The sequence below is a fragment of the Theobroma cacao genome, chromosome 6 (assembly GCF_053813885.1).
Source record: "Theobroma cacao isolate CCN51 chromosome 6, ASM5381388v1, whole genome shotgun sequence".
NCBI lineage: Eukaryota > Viridiplantae > Streptophyta > Magnoliopsida > Malvales > Malvaceae > Theobroma > Theobroma cacao.
The window spans coordinates 5322304-5339121 of record NC_142644.1 but is presented as its reverse complement, the minus strand read 5'-3'; the positions used below and the strand labels follow the sequence as shown (position 1 = coordinate 5339121).

The 16818-nt window shown below is 33.3% G+C and overlaps 2 protein-coding genes across 3 annotated transcripts; one reads left to right on the top strand and one right to left on the bottom strand.

Moving 5' to 3' along the window:
- Window positions 1–402: 402 nt before the first annotated feature.
- On the top strand, window positions 403–6613 carry LOC18595492 (Major facilitator superfamily protein). Of its 2 annotated transcripts, XR_016027077.1 has the most exons (6): window positions 403–974; window positions 2955–3214; window positions 4149–4244; window positions 4375–4545; window positions 5375–6171; window positions 6323–6613. XR_016027077.1 is itself a non-coding variant. In XM_018123603.2 (5 exons), the coding sequence occupies exons 1-5, from the start codon at window positions 587–589 to the stop codon at window positions 5966–5968; spliced, it is 1509 nt and encodes a 502-aa protein (XP_017979092.2). In that variant the 5' UTR covers window positions 403–586; the 3' UTR covers window positions 5969–6222. The 2 variants fall into 2 exon arrangements, 1 of the variants encoding a protein (XP_017979092.2); XM_018123603.2 differs by lacking the exon at window positions 6323–6613 and having other exon boundaries at window positions 5375–6222.
- An 81-nt stretch (window positions 6614–6694) lies between these two features.
- On the bottom strand, window positions 6695–9227 carry LOC18595491 (Eukaryotic aspartyl protease family protein). The gene is made up of 2 exons (XM_007023463.3): window positions 8837–9227; window positions 6695–8253 (listed from the first exon to the last, which is right to left on the bottom strand). The coding sequence occupies exons 1-2, from the start codon at window positions 9009–9011 to the stop codon at window positions 6983–6985; spliced, it is 1446 nt and encodes a 481-aa protein (XP_007023525.3). The 5' UTR covers window positions 9012–9227; the 3' UTR covers window positions 6695–6982.
- Between the last annotated feature and the right edge of the window lie 7591 nt (window positions 9228–16818).

Genomic DNA, 16818 nt, shown 5'->3' with positions numbered 1-16818 from the left:
TAAATACCAATTCACTTTCTTTTGATATATTGTTCATTGAAATTTTTACACTAACAAATGGCAATGTACAAGCACAATATATTTTGTTTTGTATATGCTTATAAAGCTAGAATAGTCTACATAAACATCTTGAAATATGTATTTTGTTTCTAAGGTGAAAGTGATTGTAAAGAATGATAAACAGCAATATTATTACCCTTCATCATGTAATTGTCGAAAATGCTTCGCAAGTCCCTGGTAATTGCAACAAGAATGTGAAAATGTTGATAATTTTCACCTTAAACTCAAAAAATAAAAATAAAAATTATCCAGTCACCGTGAAACAATTCCTTCAACGTAACATACAGGCATACGCACGGATCTTCTTCTAGTTTAACATAATATTATTCATCCAATGACAGGTTCTAATTGGATTGTGGGGTGTCCCGTACGTGGTGGACACTTAAATTCTCCTATTTCATTTCATTACACCTTCCCAAGATTCTGGGGTCTTAGGATGCTTCCTATTCTCCATGATTTAAACAATTTTGAATAGTCATTTCCAAAATACCCAGATCACAAAACCAGCCACCCATCCTATATATCGATGGAGGAACAAGAAGAAAAGGAGACAAAGCAGCCACGCCATCAGGATTCAGGAGGTAACCATACAAGAAGGAATAACGTAAGAAAGGCTTTTGGAGAGATGATGTTAAGACCATTACAATGGTTGAAAATGTTGGGTGAAGAGTTGCATTGGAGCTTTGTATTGGGAGTGGTGATAGTGTACGGAATCAGTCAGGGTTTTGGTGTGGGATTGAGTAGAGTCAGCACACAGTATTACATGAAAGATGTGCAGAAGGTACAACCTTCTCAAGCGCAGGTCTTGATTGGGGTAATCCACTTTCCTTGGATTGTTAAGCCCCTCTGGGGTCTCCTTACTGATGTTGTCCCCATTTTTGGTTACCGGAGACGGCCTTATTTCATTTTTGCTGGTAAGTTATGAATAACCCAAGCCTTTGTTTTTTCTCTATTTTTTCATTTTGTTATTTCTGTTTGGATCCTTTTCAAATTTCTTTTAAGATTATTGTTCATTTATGTGTGCGTGTGTGTGTGTGTGTTTTTTTTTTTTTTAGGAAAAATGACAAACGAGAAATATTAGATTTTGGGATATTGCTTTGTACTTTATTTCGTATGGATTGAGGGAACGGGGGGAAAATGGAAAATAAAGGAAAGGAAATTCAGTTCTCTTGTTTCTCTTTTTTTTTTTTTTTTTTCTCAGAATTTGATTAACAGTGTGTTTGGTAAGAGGGAAAGAGGAAGGAAGGAAAAGGAATGGAGGAAAAGGTGGAGGGATAAACTATATTCACTTGTTTGGCAGAAAAGAAATAGGAATAGGGAAGGAAAAGGAATGGATTTGCGTTTTCCACTCTCAAAATCAAATCCTTCCATAAATTGGAGGAATATGGAAGGAAAAAAAGTCATTTAACTAAAGAATCATCATTTAGGAGTTTTTTTATTAGTTTCTATGTATTGGTTTACTCAAGGAAGTTTTAATGCATTATGAACTGGGGAACAGATTATCATCTCCAAGATGCCAATTGATTCATACTATCATGCACCTTTATTGCTTCCAAACATTGAATATCTTTTCTTCGACTTTATTTTCAGTTCTATGATTTGATAAATTTAAAATTGCTTTGTTTCTAATGCTCATCTATGAATAGCCAGTATTGTGATTTATTCCACATATTTTCCCTTTATTATGTTCTTAGTGCATTCATATCTTGTGTCCTTTACAGGTTAAATCCCTGGTGTTTATAAATCCCTAATTTATCTACAGGTTAAAATCCTTAGTTGAGATTAACCTTCAGCGACCTGATTGTAATAATTGTTTTCTTTCAAATTTTAATGACACTGTGTAGAGTCAGTAGTCCACTGGTAGGAAGTAGGTGGTAGAAATTAATCTAAGCTGCTCTGCTTTTCTTCAATTTGTTTTGTAGTCATGGTTTTTCAGTGATAACCTTCTAAAAGAAGAAGAGAAAGCAAGAATCCGACTATGATCTCTGTAGTGCAAAATTTATGAAAAATTTTCTTAAAATAGCTTTAATTATTTATTTGTCCATTCTGGTTATTGTCAAGACTCTTATCAATTGAAATCTCTTTATGGTTTAGACCAAGGCCACTGGAGAAGAAAGTAAATTGTTTAATGATTGGTGATATGTGGCTCTCTGATTCATCAACTTATTGATTTTGTATGGATAACCTAGGGAGGATCTGACCATTTTGGTTGTGGAAAGAAGGCATACTGGGTTCCAGTGGCTCCTATGGAAATGTTATTCTATTGAAATTGGAAAATAAGTCAAATGGGAGGTCTTCTATGCTGTGTGCTGAAGTAAGGTTAGTAAAAGACAAAAGGAGATAGGATCTATATGTTGCAAGAACATGTTGCACACATTTGAAGGGTATTAGGCTGCATTTGTTGTATGACAATATTTATTTTGGGTAATGGTTGATTGTAGAGAGATTTGGATGGTGGAGCTTTGTGCAATCTGTCATATGGTGGAAATGGCTTCAAAAATGGGCATTGTAGTTTAGGAAAGGTGCATTGCTTATTCTACCAATATCCTGACGCTTCTACAGTAAGGATGGCCTTTGCTAGACGATTATAATAGAAATAAAGCCCTTTCAAACTGTGCAGTTCATAACAACAATACATTAATATTTCTGTTCTTTGACATTTTTGGTATTGGGAATTAGTGTTTTATTTGCTGGTTTGCACCACTGATAACATTGCTTTGCATTGTTTTCTGATGATATATCATGTACCCCTTCCCCCTTCTTCCTGTATTCTGACATAAACACAACACCAAGGGTAAAAAAAGGGCAAAGAAAGAGAAGCAAAGATAGAAAGTTGACTACCTTGTTATATGATCAATGCAAATTTTTGACATATTTATTAACCATTATTCCAGGGTTACTTGGTGTTATCTCCATGCTAGTTCTATCACTCCACAAGAGTTTGCATCTTGCATTTGCCTTGTTATCTCTGGTGGCAGGAAGTGCTGGTATTGCAATTGCAGATGTGGCTATTGATGCCTGTGTCACACAGCATACCATAAGTCACCCTTCCCTTGCTGGTGATATGCAGAGCTTGTGTGGACTGAGCTCTTCTATCAGAGCATTGATAGGATTCTCTCTTAGTGGCTTTTTTGTTCACCTAGCTGGGGCTAAGGTTTGCTTTCTACCCAGTATTTTAGTTGCTATTGATTGCAATATTCTGTTGTTGCTGATTATCTGATTCTTTTTACATATTCGATACTGGTAACTGAAATTCATTAGGCATGATCAAACAATTTCCTATTGAATCAAAATGTTATCCTCACTAGATGCTGTTTGATACACTAAACATTGGACATTCAATTATTAATTCTGAATACTATAAGTGCTGAATTATATAAACAAAACAATTTGGTGCATTTTTAACATATAGGGAGTAAATTAAATTTTAAATTTTATGCAAAAAGTAGAATCAATCTCTAAGTATGACTCAATTTCCAATATTTTTAGGATACGGAAATCATTTATAAAATTTAGAAGCAGTTAATGTAATAGATGATGACAGGACATTGTAGAAATGAATTGCAAAGACTATTAAGGGGTGCTATGGTCTATGATGAAAATTTTAAATTGATTCTGTAAATGTACTGTACATATAACTATTAGTTGATGTGTTACATTTTATATGATTTTTTTCCCCGCTAGTATGCTACCCAGCCATGCCAATAATAAATAAATAAATTATAAAATTTTAATTTTCAACACATTGTCCTGATATCAAACAACACCTAGCTGCATGACTTAATTTCTCTAATTTGAAGATGTAACTAATTTTAATGTGTGTGCTTCATAAATGCAAGCTACTAAATTATATAAGGCATGTAATCTTGTAAATATTATAGATGTTATGCAAATAGAAGATTTTACGCAATATAGAAAATTTAATATAAGAGTTATTTTTGGCAATCAATGGGTTTAGGGTTTCATGTTAGGATGTGGTTTCGCTTATATGATTTCAAGGTTGACAATGTATTTAGCTGTACCTATTATTAGGCCACTAAGTTCTTTCTATGTTGCATATGTCATTGAAAGTGTTACTTTTCTTGCAGGGTGTATTTGGGTTGCTTAGTATCCCAGCTAGCCTAGTTGTTTTGGTTGGGATCTTGTTGAGAGAATCCCACGTGCGCAACTTTGCTTACAAAAGAGTAAGTTATTTTCTTTTCAAGTGCTGTTATTAATTTTTCCATTCATCCCTTCAATATTTTCTTTTCAAGTGCTGTTGTTAATTTTTCCATTCATCCCTTCATATATTGAATCGTTGAAAACTGAAATTAGGTAAAGGAGAAGCTTGTAGATGCTAGTAAGACTATGTGGACAACATTGAAATGTCAGGATGTATGGAGACCATGTTTGTACATGTACTTGTCTCTTGCATTGGGTTTACATATCCACGAAGGGATGTTCTATTGGTATACAGATGCAAAGGAGGGTCCATCTTTCTCACAGGTAGGAACATTGCCTTTTTACTCTGTGCAAGCATCATGTTGCATTTTTCTAAATGTTTATGTTTCATGTTTTATATTCCATGTTTATATTCCATGTGGTTCAGTAATAAACTATATCTATGGAGGTGGCAATTGGGGGATTGAGGTCAAATTCAAGTAGTTTTATATTGTTCCTAGTTTCAGCCGTTTGGATTGTTCTGGGTTTGGGGTCTCTCAAATTCAAGTCGTGTTAGGTTCAAGTTATTTTCATTTCATTTTGTTGACTTTTAAAGGAGTACAACTGTAGTTGGGTTGGGTATTTTGTACGTCAAGTCAGGTCATCTTCTGCCAATAGTAGCAAGCGTTGGTATTGGGTTTGGTCATTTTTGTTTTAGGTTATTTCAAATTCAAGTCGTTAATTTTTCCCTTTTTTTAGTGGCCTTCGGTTGGTTTGAGTTGGTTTTTGGCCAATCTATTCTAATCAGTGGAGATGGGTCAGCTTTTGCCACCTCTCTAGGTACATATGTTGATACAAGCATAGATATATATCTTAATAACTCACAGATACTTTCCCAGATTATGTATCTTCTTTTTATCTTAAAAATCTATCACTGTTATTATTTTTCTTTACATGCATTTCTTGTTAGTCTTTTTTGTGCTTTTCTACCCATGTATTCTTCCATATTTTAAGTCGATATTGTGTTGATGATGATTATTTCATTTATGATTTCTAGAATTACCCAAGAACTCAATATGAAAAACTTCACGAACATGATTTGATGTTCTGATTTTTTTTTTTTTATCTATGATAAATATTTAGGTTGTAAGCTTCAATCTCTATGCTTTTTCAGGAGGTTGTTGGATCCATTTTCTCTGTTGGTGCTGTGGGCTCTCTCTTTGGGGTCCTTCTGTACCAAAACTTTTTGAAAAACCATCCTTTCCGTGATGTACTTTTTTGGGCCCAGTTGTTGTATGGTATGTCTGGATTGCTAGATTTGGTATTGGTGTTGCGTATAAATTTGAAACTTGGTATGCCAGATTACATTTTTGTGGTGATTGATGAAGCCGTTTCCCGTTTGATTGGGCGGATTAAATGGATGCCTTTTCTTGTACTCAGCTCCAAGCTTTGCCCAGCTGGTATAGAAGGCACTTTCTTTGCTCTAATCATGTCAATTGATCATATAGGGTTGCTTTCATCAGCTTGGTCAGGAGGCCTAGTGCTCCACATCTTGAATGTTACACGAACACAATTTGACAACCTTTGGATAGCCATTTTAATCCGGAGCCTGTTAAGACTTATTCCAATTGGATTCCTATTTTTGATACCTAGAAGTGATCCCAAGTTGTCCATCCTTCCATCTGAGATGTTGAGGACAAAAAAGAGTAATGATATACTTGAACAAGAGAATATTGAAATGGCCTCCCTAGTCAATAGCATTGACTAGAACCTGGGATTGAATTAAGGCAGAATTTCAAGAGAGAACAAGAAATGAGACAAGTGATTATATCATCTAGTTGGACCTCTCCAAAAGTTAACATCCTGTTTCCTTGCTGGAAGGCTGTTGTAGCAATTATATTAAGAATGTTAACAGTACTTAGGTATGCAAGGATGTGCTCTTTTTTGTTCCTAACCACTATGTTTCCGGAGGTAATGCCATTGGTTCCCTTTGAATATATTCTTATTTGAAGTTGCTATTAAGCACGTCATAAGGCAAAAATAATTTACCAGAGCATCTGACGATACGAAGTTCAGACTCTCTGGAAATTCTCACTTTACTCAATTCCCTCTTTGCCTGAAGCCCTGGAAACAAACTAGGCAACAATTTTAAGAGGGAGCAGACAGAGACATTCCACAAGACTCAGTTGATTTCACAGTGACTATATTTCAAGGTATCTAGCAGGTTGTCCCTCTTTCTGTCTGTTTGAATTTTATCAATTTCTTCTGACCATCTTTTCTGTGAAACCACTGATCCATTCTCAAGGATGTGCATCTATCTCTCTCTGATTGAAGTGATGTAAGTGTTTATAGTTGTATTATTATATTTAGGCTCAAAAGGTGATGAAATTATTACATTCTCATAGTTTTTTTGCGTTCATGCTTTATCAGAGATTTCTCAACTGATTTTACACACTCCAAATCTTTCTTTATATTGAAACAAATCTCGTAAGGATTAATATAAAACTCTTTGCACCTACTGAGGAAGTAGTGTTATTTCATGCTACACCCCCTTCGGGTCCCCAACCCTGTTCCTTTTTAACGTTCACTGAGCACACTCAAGAAATCTTGGAGTGGCTTCATATGGCTTATACCTTCTCCCTCTGGAGTAGTTATATGTATATAATGTGAACAGAAAAGATGCATGCTAGGGTATACATATTGTTAAATTGCCAGCAGATCACTTGGCTTTGCGTCGGAGAAAAATATATCCACAACTGCACAACAATTCCAGCTGTTCTGCTTATGTGAAACTGCAACTTTCGTGGGCAAATCCCAACTTAGCCTTTTTCGTATCATAGATAACCCTTTGGTTTCTTTGCTGATAATTTGCAATAATGCCAATTTCATCTTCGAAGGAGAGGCTTGCAAGAGCCAAACAAACCTGAGACGCATCAGTCTTTACAAAGTAAAAAACCCCAGTTACATCCACATTCATTTCGGCATTGCCCTCAAACTGCATTTTAATTGTAGGAACGTCCACTTCTTGATATGCACTAAGGTTGAAGCAAGTATCCAAGATTGAGAATGCCGGTGCAGAAGGAAAACCAGAAAATTGTTTCATAAACTCTGCCTTCAAAGCCTTGTAAATTGACGGGGGAAGTCTAGTGATAACAGTCCCAGAATCAATAAGCATTGCACCTTTCCCAAAAGTTGAATCTGGCAATGTCACCCCACCAACACTGACACCGGTAAGGTTGAGGAAGTAGAAAGTTGATAGCTGTGGATTTGGAATCATTCTAGTGTAAGAAATGGCGCTTGAAGTCTTGTAAACTGAAGAATTGCCACCCAAAACTAATGAACCTGAAGCCCCGGCTTGTGTTGAAGGCAAACAATAAGAGAAAAACCCTCCAAATATATCAGTAGTTTGTGAAACGAGAGAGATAGAACTCCTTCCTAGACCCATAAGACCAGAAGCTCCACCGAAAAGACCTTTATTGTTCCGGCCGCAGCCAAACACAAAATTGTCCACCGGAGTCTTGCCTAGACTGAGATGATCATGAGCTAGTTCTCCGCGAGTGTAGGATCCGTCACCATAGCTAACAATATAGTTACAGGTTGGTGGGTTGTTCCCACAGATTCCCGTATTACCAGTAGCAAATGCAAGAGATTGGCAGGTTGATGAATTACATGAGACTGTTTGGTAGGAAGGAGATGCTGAAGGGTTGAAAAGAGGTTCTTTTTGGTTATAACATGACTTGCAAGGCTGGCATTGAACCCATGTCAAATCACTTCCAGTGTCAACAATGACTCTCATTTTTCGACCACCTAATTCGACTGTAACTATGTAGTTTAGAGTTCCAAGTTCTACACCAGAAGTCAAGGGGATTCGAGTATCAGAAACACCTTCTGTTTTGCCGAAAGCCTTGTTTTTTATTCGGGCTTGCAGTGACTGAACTCTTAGATCATCCAAAATCAAGCGTTTCTGAAGCAACTTGTTCCAGTCTTTGACCCCTCCTCCATAACAGTAATCTCGGTGCTTCATTTCCAATATAGTTGCACCTTTCTCCTTTCCTAAGTATCCAAAAATTAAGAGGAAAAAAAATCACATTTTCAAGATATATTATGCCTAGTCTGGCCAAAAAGAGATAGTTATACTATGCCAACCCTTAATTAAACATCTGATTTTGGTTGAAGCAAGTATAATAATATGGCACAAAGCAAAATTAACCAATGAGAGAAGAGAAGGATAAACACTATTAGCGAAAGGTATATATGTAAGAAAAGGCAGGAATGGATTGGATCGTATCCATTGACCCCTAAAGCAGAGACACACACAAGCCAATTACAGATTACATAACCTAATGAAACAAGGTCAAGATAAGCTTAAAGTATAGTTAGTTTTCCACTCTGGAGGAGAGAAAGAGAGGTAGAAAAAGAGATAAAGAGAAAGCAATAATGGTTGTTTCCCACAAGGCATGAAAGCAGTTATGGATCCTAGCAAAAGAAGAAAGCAGTGTGGTAGAATAATATATACAGATCCCAAAGCGGAAAATAAAATAATGGGGGGGGGGGGGGGGGGGGGGCTATCTGCTATGGCCAGGCAGTGTAATGAGCCTTTTGTCATTTGTCTGCTAAAAGAAGTCTAAAAACTTACTTGATTTCTGAGACAAACAAGTTGAAGCATCCCATTTCTGTTTCCATTGAAAGTGTTGCAGCTTAAGCAGCTTCTTCTCTCCAAAACAGTGAACTACCCCATTGTGAAGAATGAGGGAGAAAACAAGAAGCGAAAGCATAGATGGGAAAAGTAACAAGGCCATTGCTTTCACCATTGCTGAGGACAGTGAAGACAGAAAGAAAGAGGAGAAAGAGAGAAGGTGAAGTAGAGCAAGTTGTGAAGGAAGAGGGAAAAGAGAGAAGAAGAAGAGGGGAGAGATTCTTTGGAGTTGGAGTTTGGCAAGAGAACAAAAGAGGAAGGGCTGGCTAACGGTCCCACCGGTGCATGAGAAATTATTGGGGATTCACGTGCGAATACTCGGGAGAGAAAAAAATAAAGAGGTGCTGCTGGCGGTGGAGAGGAGGAGAAGAAAAGAAAGAAAAGAAACACACTGTGATTGAGATTTTTCAAGTGATACTATTATTTTTTATTTTATTTTTTTGGTCAGATAAGGACTTTTCTCTTCACGGAATCAACTGTCACACAACTTACAATTTGAGGGACAGGCATTTTTGCGTGCTTTTTTATGTTGCCCCCTTTTGCTCTCTATTGGAACTTCTTCACTTCCCATAGCATTTTGTATTTTAATGTTCATTGTATCTTCTCCTCTTGTTCTGCCTCTTAGTGGAAAACAATCATCTTCCATTCTAATCTTTTAATTGGTATAAATTAATAAAGTAAACTTAACTTAGGCATAATATTTTAAAAGGTCCCTAAACCATTCAAGAAAATCCAAATAAATTCTACTTTTGTTATATTCAATAAAACCATTATACTTTTATTTTAAACTAAATAAACTTTTATATTTTTATTTTGATCAAATAAGTCCTTACAACTAGTGATTGACTTAATGAAAATGTTATTTGTCATTTTATGCCCTGTAGTGTTGACGTAACGTATCATAATTAATGATAATATGACATACTGACATATCATAATTAATGATAACATGATATGTTAACTTGACATGATAATATGACGATGTCACTTTTTCTCATCCTCCACATCAATGGTATGCTAGTGCGATATTGACATAAAATGAGAAGTGGTATTTTGATTATGATAATTAATCAATCATTAATTATAAGAGCTTATTTGATCAAAAATAAAAATATAAAAATTTAATTGAACGCAATAAAAGAATAAAAATTTATTTGAATTTTTTTTAAATAACTTAATTGAGAACTTTTTTGAACACACTTAGCATTATCATAATTATATATTTAATAGTTCAGAGTTACATTGTTTGGTTCACAATGACAAGAAATATATAATATATTAAACTTTAATATCATTTAAACAATTTTATGGTTATAGACATTGATTATGATCATGTAAACATTCTATCAATTTTTATTTCTTTTCTTTTGTATTCTTTATGGTTTGGGATCAAAATATTTTACTTTAAAGGTCAAATCAATATTCAATTAACAGAGGTCTACTTTTTACAGCAAGTGGGCAGAGAAGAAAGAAAATTCAAAATTGCACTCGAAATAAAACGAAAAATAGGAAGAGGTTTTTGGTGGAAATTGGGGGTAAGGCTCTAGTAGGCCCAAGCTGCTTTGCCATTGCTCAAATATTTTTCAATAAACTATGATGGGTGGAATGAACAAGTTGAGTTTTACAATATTTAGTTTTTAGGATAACTTAGTGTTTTGTTTTTTTTTTTTTTTTAAATATTGGAGAAATTAGTTTTATTAGACTGTAAGTTAAAAGTGAGAGGATACCTATCCTAATAGTAAAAAACAAATTGCTTTTGAAAATTACTTGGAGGGAGACTAATCAAAAAGGTGCCAATTAGATCAAAATTCAAAAATGATAACTTTATTAGTGCAAAACTTATGAGTGATAATTTTTGATTAATAACGAAGCTTTTTATGAATAATGGTGACTTTTGATGAATAGTTATAAATTTACCTATAAATAGGTATTGAAAAATAGACAATTGTTCTTTCTTTGTCTTTCTCTCTCAATCAAACTCTTTTTTTTTTTTTTTTTAATTTTCTGAAACTCTAAAGAGAAATTTCAAATTTGATGTCTGTAGTTTTTTGGATGCTTTTGTTGAATCCTAGATGTATTATCATTAATCCCAACAACAACATAGTGGAGGCAGTAATCAAGGTTAGAACAGGGTTCTAATATATGCATCAAGGCACATAAATGTTTTCTAGATTTTGTTCTTCAAATTACATGTAAAGAACAATCCTCATGTAATTATTTTGAAGATGAAATCTTAGTTACAAAATACATTCAAATTGTTGGATCAAAGTATTCTGAAAAGTGGTTCAATTTGTCGGAACACTAAGAGATTTGACTTTGTTAATTTGGACCGGATTAATGTTGATAAAGAAAATGATAAAATGGTTTTTCATTGGATCACTAGATAAGTTTTCTTTTCTTTTTTTCAAATTGATTTGTACAAATTATTTGAATTCTTAATTGTTGCATATTTGAATAGAGATATGCAGTTACAAGTAGGTATCCACAAAGTATAAGATAGTTGACAATAAACTTGCAATGAATTAATTTGCTAAATTTGAAAAGATTCTTGGCAACCTCAAACGTTATAAAATGAATATGAATAAATCTATTATTATGTCCTTGAAAAATGATAAATTATCATCATCATGGAAAGATTTCAAGAGAACCATAAAACATACAAGTAAGATTTATCTCTTGAAGAGCTTTTGAGTTATCTCTGAATTAAAAAGCAGCGTTGCAAGGAACATGAGAAAAACTCAAGTCTCAAATATTCATAAGATGGAGGAAGGATCGTCCAGTAAATTTTCAAAAAGGAAAGAACTTTATTCTAATACCTAAAAATTCAAGAAAGAAGGGTGCATATTTCCATTATTAAAAAAAATGCACTGGTGGCAACAAAATAGAATTGCATTGCGAAACTAATGTCTTGGAAGGCAATAAGGCATGGTGGAATACTTCAGGTGCTACAAAGTATGATAGCAAAAACAAGTTTGTTCAGTCTAATGGATGAATATTTGTAAAAGAAGATCCAAAACCTATAAAACCGAAATAGTATCCAGAGATGCTAGCTTTCGGAAGGAAGGAATAAATGACTAAATAGACTCAATATTATCAAATAATACTTGGATGCTAGTGGATTTACTTCCTCACTCAAACCTATACATTGTAAACGGGTATTTTGAAGAAAGTACGAAATATATGGATCAATTCAAACCTTCAAGGTTAAATTAGTTCCAAAATGATCTAAACAAAAAGAGGATATAGACTATTTTGACACATGCATTGGTTGCTAAAATAACATCCTTTAGAGTATTGTTTACATTAGAATTGATTTATAATTTATTCGTACAACAAATGGACGTTAGAATAACATTTCTAAATGGTGATTTAGAAGAAGAGAAATATATGGAACAAGCTGAAGGGTTTCTTTTGTTTGGAAATGAAACGAAAAATACAAATTGTGTTAGTAAAAAAGTTTCAATAAGTAATATACCAAGAGGGGGTGATTTGGTATTTAAAAATTCTTTTGAAAACTAAGTATAAAAATCAAAACTTTGCAACAAAAAGTTTCATCTTGTGTCAAAAGTCAAGTGTGTGATTTTCCTAAGCAAGTATTCAATAATAAATTGAAAAGAACAAATAATAAATCAAGGTAGAATATTTTTCTAAGTCAAAGGTAAGCAAAGCATAAATAATGAATTAAGGTAAAGTATTTTCGAAAGCTAAATGCAAGCAAAGCACAAACAACAAATCAAGGTAAAATATTTTTCCAAAGGCAATAGCAAGCAATAAATCACAATACAGAAAAATTAAAAGCAAGATACAAGATTTTTATAGTGATTCAGCTTTGTCTAGTATCTATATCCACTCCCTCGGAACACTAAGGAATTTCAAATCCATAAAGTGAAATGAGCTTTTTACGAGATCAAGCGAAACCCTCCCAATAGCATTTTATGAGATCAAGTGAAACCTTTACATTACTTTTTCACGGTGTTAGCTTTATAGGTTTCAAATTGATCCCATGTTTTGAAATGACAAAAGAAAACGATCAAAATTTCATAATAAATATTGATAAATCAAGCCTAGACATCCCTTAGTACTTTCATATGAGTTTGAAAAGAAGAACAATGAAAAAGGACTTTGACAAATACTTTCTGGTCCAAATCTATCAATACATGTTCATCGTATATCTATACATTAGGAAAAGTATCGATAGAAATTAAAATCTATCGATACATTTTCTTGAGAAAAGTTAAAATTCGTAAAGTCAAAGTCAATTTATTGATACATTCTCACAATGTGTCAATAGAAATTCAACAAAATGCTCACTGCATCAAAAGTATTGATACATTAACAAATGTATTAATACATTTTTAACAAAATGGCCTAACCCTTGCAACCAAGCCCAAAAGTATCGATACATTGACAAATGTATCGATAGATTTTTCAAGAATACATTACGTCTAAAATCTATCGATACATCCCAAAATGTATCGATAGATTTCCATGAGTGTTCAAAAATAAAAACAGCAATGTATCAATACATTCACACATGTGTCGATACAATATGACCGTTGGAGCCTAGAATGAAGTAAAAAATAGCTATTTTTGCATTAAATGAATCTCTAACTACCTCAAGAAGCTTTAGCAACTATAAATACAAGCTCCCACCACATTTATGAAGGTTGGAAGACTTTGAAACACATTTCTAAGAGCAGAATTCAGCTACAATCATTCAATACTCTTTGTTCTCCTCTTCAAGCATTTAAGTCTTCTATTGTATCATTTATTGAGTCTTTAATTCTTATTTTTCTTCCTTACCAAACATTGTACTTAATTTGCTAGTTAGCTTTTAAGAGGAGTTTTAGCTGCATCCATCTCATTTATTGTATACTTGTAAATGGTTATACCTTAACCAAAGTACAAGGTAAAGTGGTTGTACTTAATCCATTAAAAGGCATTGTATTGTAAGGTTATGCTTGATTTATAAAGGGCAATGTATTGTTTTTTTATTTCAATAGTGGATTTTAAATTCTTTGGTAAATCTCAAGGAAAAGACGTAGGAAAGGAGATTGAACCTCTATAAAAACTCTTGTGTTGTTTTTTCTTCTATTATTCACAAATTCATTTGTGTTTTTAACTTTTTTCTCTCCACAAAAGTTTTATTGATATGTTCAATTCTAAAAGGAGACTTGGTTTAAGAAATTTTTATTTATCTTGAATTTGAAAAGAAATTTCAAAATATTCCAATTCACCCCCTCTTGGAAATATTCACATTAAGCTTATTCCACTAACACACGAGATCAAGCGAAAACCTTTAAAATGTTTTTTCATAGGATTAAGTGAAACCCCCCCACAATGGTTTTTCATGAGCTCAACCACAAACCCATAAATAGCTTTTCAATGTTAAGTAAGAACCTTTACAATGGAGCATAAAGTTTAGCAAGAAAATGCCTTTACAAAGGCTAGGTGCTAGGAGTTTAAGCTTAAGTGTAGTGAAAGAAAAAATTTCAACTTGAATGAAGCAAGTATATGACTTTTCAGAGCTTGGTGGAAGATTAAAATAAAGCTAGAGGGTAAGGATAAGCTTTTGAAGGTCTCTCTAAGGTTTCAAATTTATCTTAGGTCTCTTTTCGCTTCAAAATGAATCAAAGATGTCTATTTATAGCTAGTGTGAAGTCTAGAGCCGTTAGACACAAGTTTGAATCAAATCTAACCTTTGCTGAAGCTTAAGGGTTGGCTACAACACTCCTAGGGTCGACTATGTTCTTTAAATTTCTCAAATTAGGGTTCCGTAGTCGAGTATAACCTTCCTGTACTCCATCCAATTCCTAAGAGTGTATTTTTGCAAGTTCGGCTGATGTAGTCGACTATGTCTCTTGATATCTCTTTTTCATGCATCACAATAAACAAGGTCGACTATCACTATGCCAGGGTCTACAATGGCTATATTTTTCTCTAATTTTTTGAGCTTGTACTTTAAGGTCAACTATAGTCACTTCAGGGATGACAATGGCTTTGTGTACTTCAAGATTTTCAATCTTTCTGTCTTTGGATTGACTTGAGCTTTTTTAGGTCAACTTTTGACCTGTGCCTTGAGGTTTCCTTAACTTTTTGACGCCTCTTTCAGCTATTTCTCTCTTACGTTGTTCCTACAATCAAATAATAATTCAAGGCATGTTTACTCTTTGTTTTCTTAACTAAATATGCATTGTTTGAAAGCCTTTATAATATTTTCTAATGATGCATGGTTTTTCAAACAATTATGTGAACTTAAGGGATTAAAAATATATTTGAGACAATTTCAAATGCTTAACATTAAGTTCAAGATAACATGTAATTTTTTGTTAAATCAAAACATGATGTAACTCAAGGTTAATAAACTAGTTAGATCATTATACAGACTTAAACAAACACCAAAACAATGGCATGAGAAATTTGACTCCATGATAATATCATATGGCCTTATAATGTGCTTGTATATTGATGACATGTGCATATTTGGAACTAATATGATGGTAGTAAATGAAATTGAAAAGTACATATCTTCACAATTTAAAATAGAGATCATGGTGACGTGGTTATTGTTTTTGGGTTCAAAGTTAAGAAACATAAAAGGGGTTATGCTTTATGTCAATCTCATTATATTGAGAAGATCATAAATTAGTACATAGACTTGGGAAGTAAAAGAGTGAACACCCTATATGATATTTCGCACAAGTTGTTGGAAAAGTCTAAAAGAGTAGTTACTCAATTGGAATATGCTAGTGTTATGGGTAGTATAATTTATGCTATGCATTATGCATTGTACTAGACCTATCATATCCTATATAGTTTGTAAACCTTCAAGATACACAACTAGTCCAAGTATTAGACATTGGAAAACAATTGGAAGAGTCTTAGAATATCTTAAAGGTACTTTGGAATTAGGATTATTCTATGGAAATTATTCAACAATACTATAAGGTTTCAATGATACCTAGTTCAAGTGATAATAAATTAATCTTTAGATAGGTATTCACCTTAAGAGGAGTTGTTGTTTCATAGGTTTTTAAGAAACAAACATGCATAACTATTTTCGTGATGTAATTACTCTAGCAATTACAAGAAAAGAGGCAAAATTATTGAGAAATTTATTATTGGATATTGAATTGTGGTCACAACCAATGATAGCCTTTTTTTCATTAATAGTCAAGCTACAATGTCTAGAGCTTTTAGCAAAGTAATGGAAAATTTAGACATATATGCTTGAGGCATGAACATATTAAATAATTAATTATTGATGGAGCAATTACAATTATAAATGTGTAAACATATAATAATTTGACAAATCCTTTAACTAATGAACTCACTAGAGACATGGTGACAAAGACATCGCTCAGGATGGGCCTAAGATCCTTTGTCTAAAGTCACCAACTGTGGAAACCAAACCTTTTCTCTAGCACTCTATTAGTTAAAACCTAATTGGTAAAAACAAGTTATTGATAAGTGGTCGTGGAAGAAGTACTAAGATTTGAATTTTATTTTTCAGTGCTAAAAAATACACAAATGGAGGATGAGTGTCATTGTTGTTCAATTTTCTACCTACGCGAATATATGTATCACAAAGATAATATAATGATAAGTTGAGTGTTAATCCCACAGAGAATTGAATTAATTTTTAATATTAATTACTAAAATTACACATCCTAATTTTATCCAAACACTCAAATTTGAATTAAAAAGCAAAATAAAATCAAACTTAAAAACTAAAACTAATCTAAATTTACTTAGCAACATTACTTTTTTTAGATTTGATTGACTTTTAGACCTAAGATTATGATGTCCCTCAATACTTCATCTGATTATTGCCTCTCTCTCTTAACTTAGCTTAATGGATTAAGCTGTTAACTTAGAGTTCTAAATTATTTACAAGTCTCTGTCGAGTTTCTCATAAAAAT

Bases quoted from the DNA above. Each gene is read 5' to 3' on its own strand.
- LOC18595492 (XM_018123603.2), top strand. From the start codon at position 587: ATGGAGGAACAAGAAGAAAAGGAGACAAAGCAGCCACGCCATCAGGAT. The intron at 975-2,954 runs GTAAGTTATGAA...CCATTATTCCAG, and splicing joins GCCTTATTTCATTTTTGCTG to GGTTACTTGGTGTTATCTCC. The intron at 3,215-4,148 runs GTTTGCTTTCTA...CTTTTCTTGCAG, and splicing joins TTCACCTAGCTGGGGCTAAG to GGTGTATTTGGGTTGCTTAG.
- LOC18595491 (XM_007023463.3), bottom strand. From the start codon at position 9,011: ATGGTGAAAGCAATGGCCTTGTTACTTTTCCCATCTATGCTTTCGCTT. The intron at 8,254-8,836 runs GTAAGTTTTTAG...TTGGATACTTAG, and splicing joins TTGTTTGTCTCAGAAATCAA to GAAAGGAGAAAGGTGCAACT.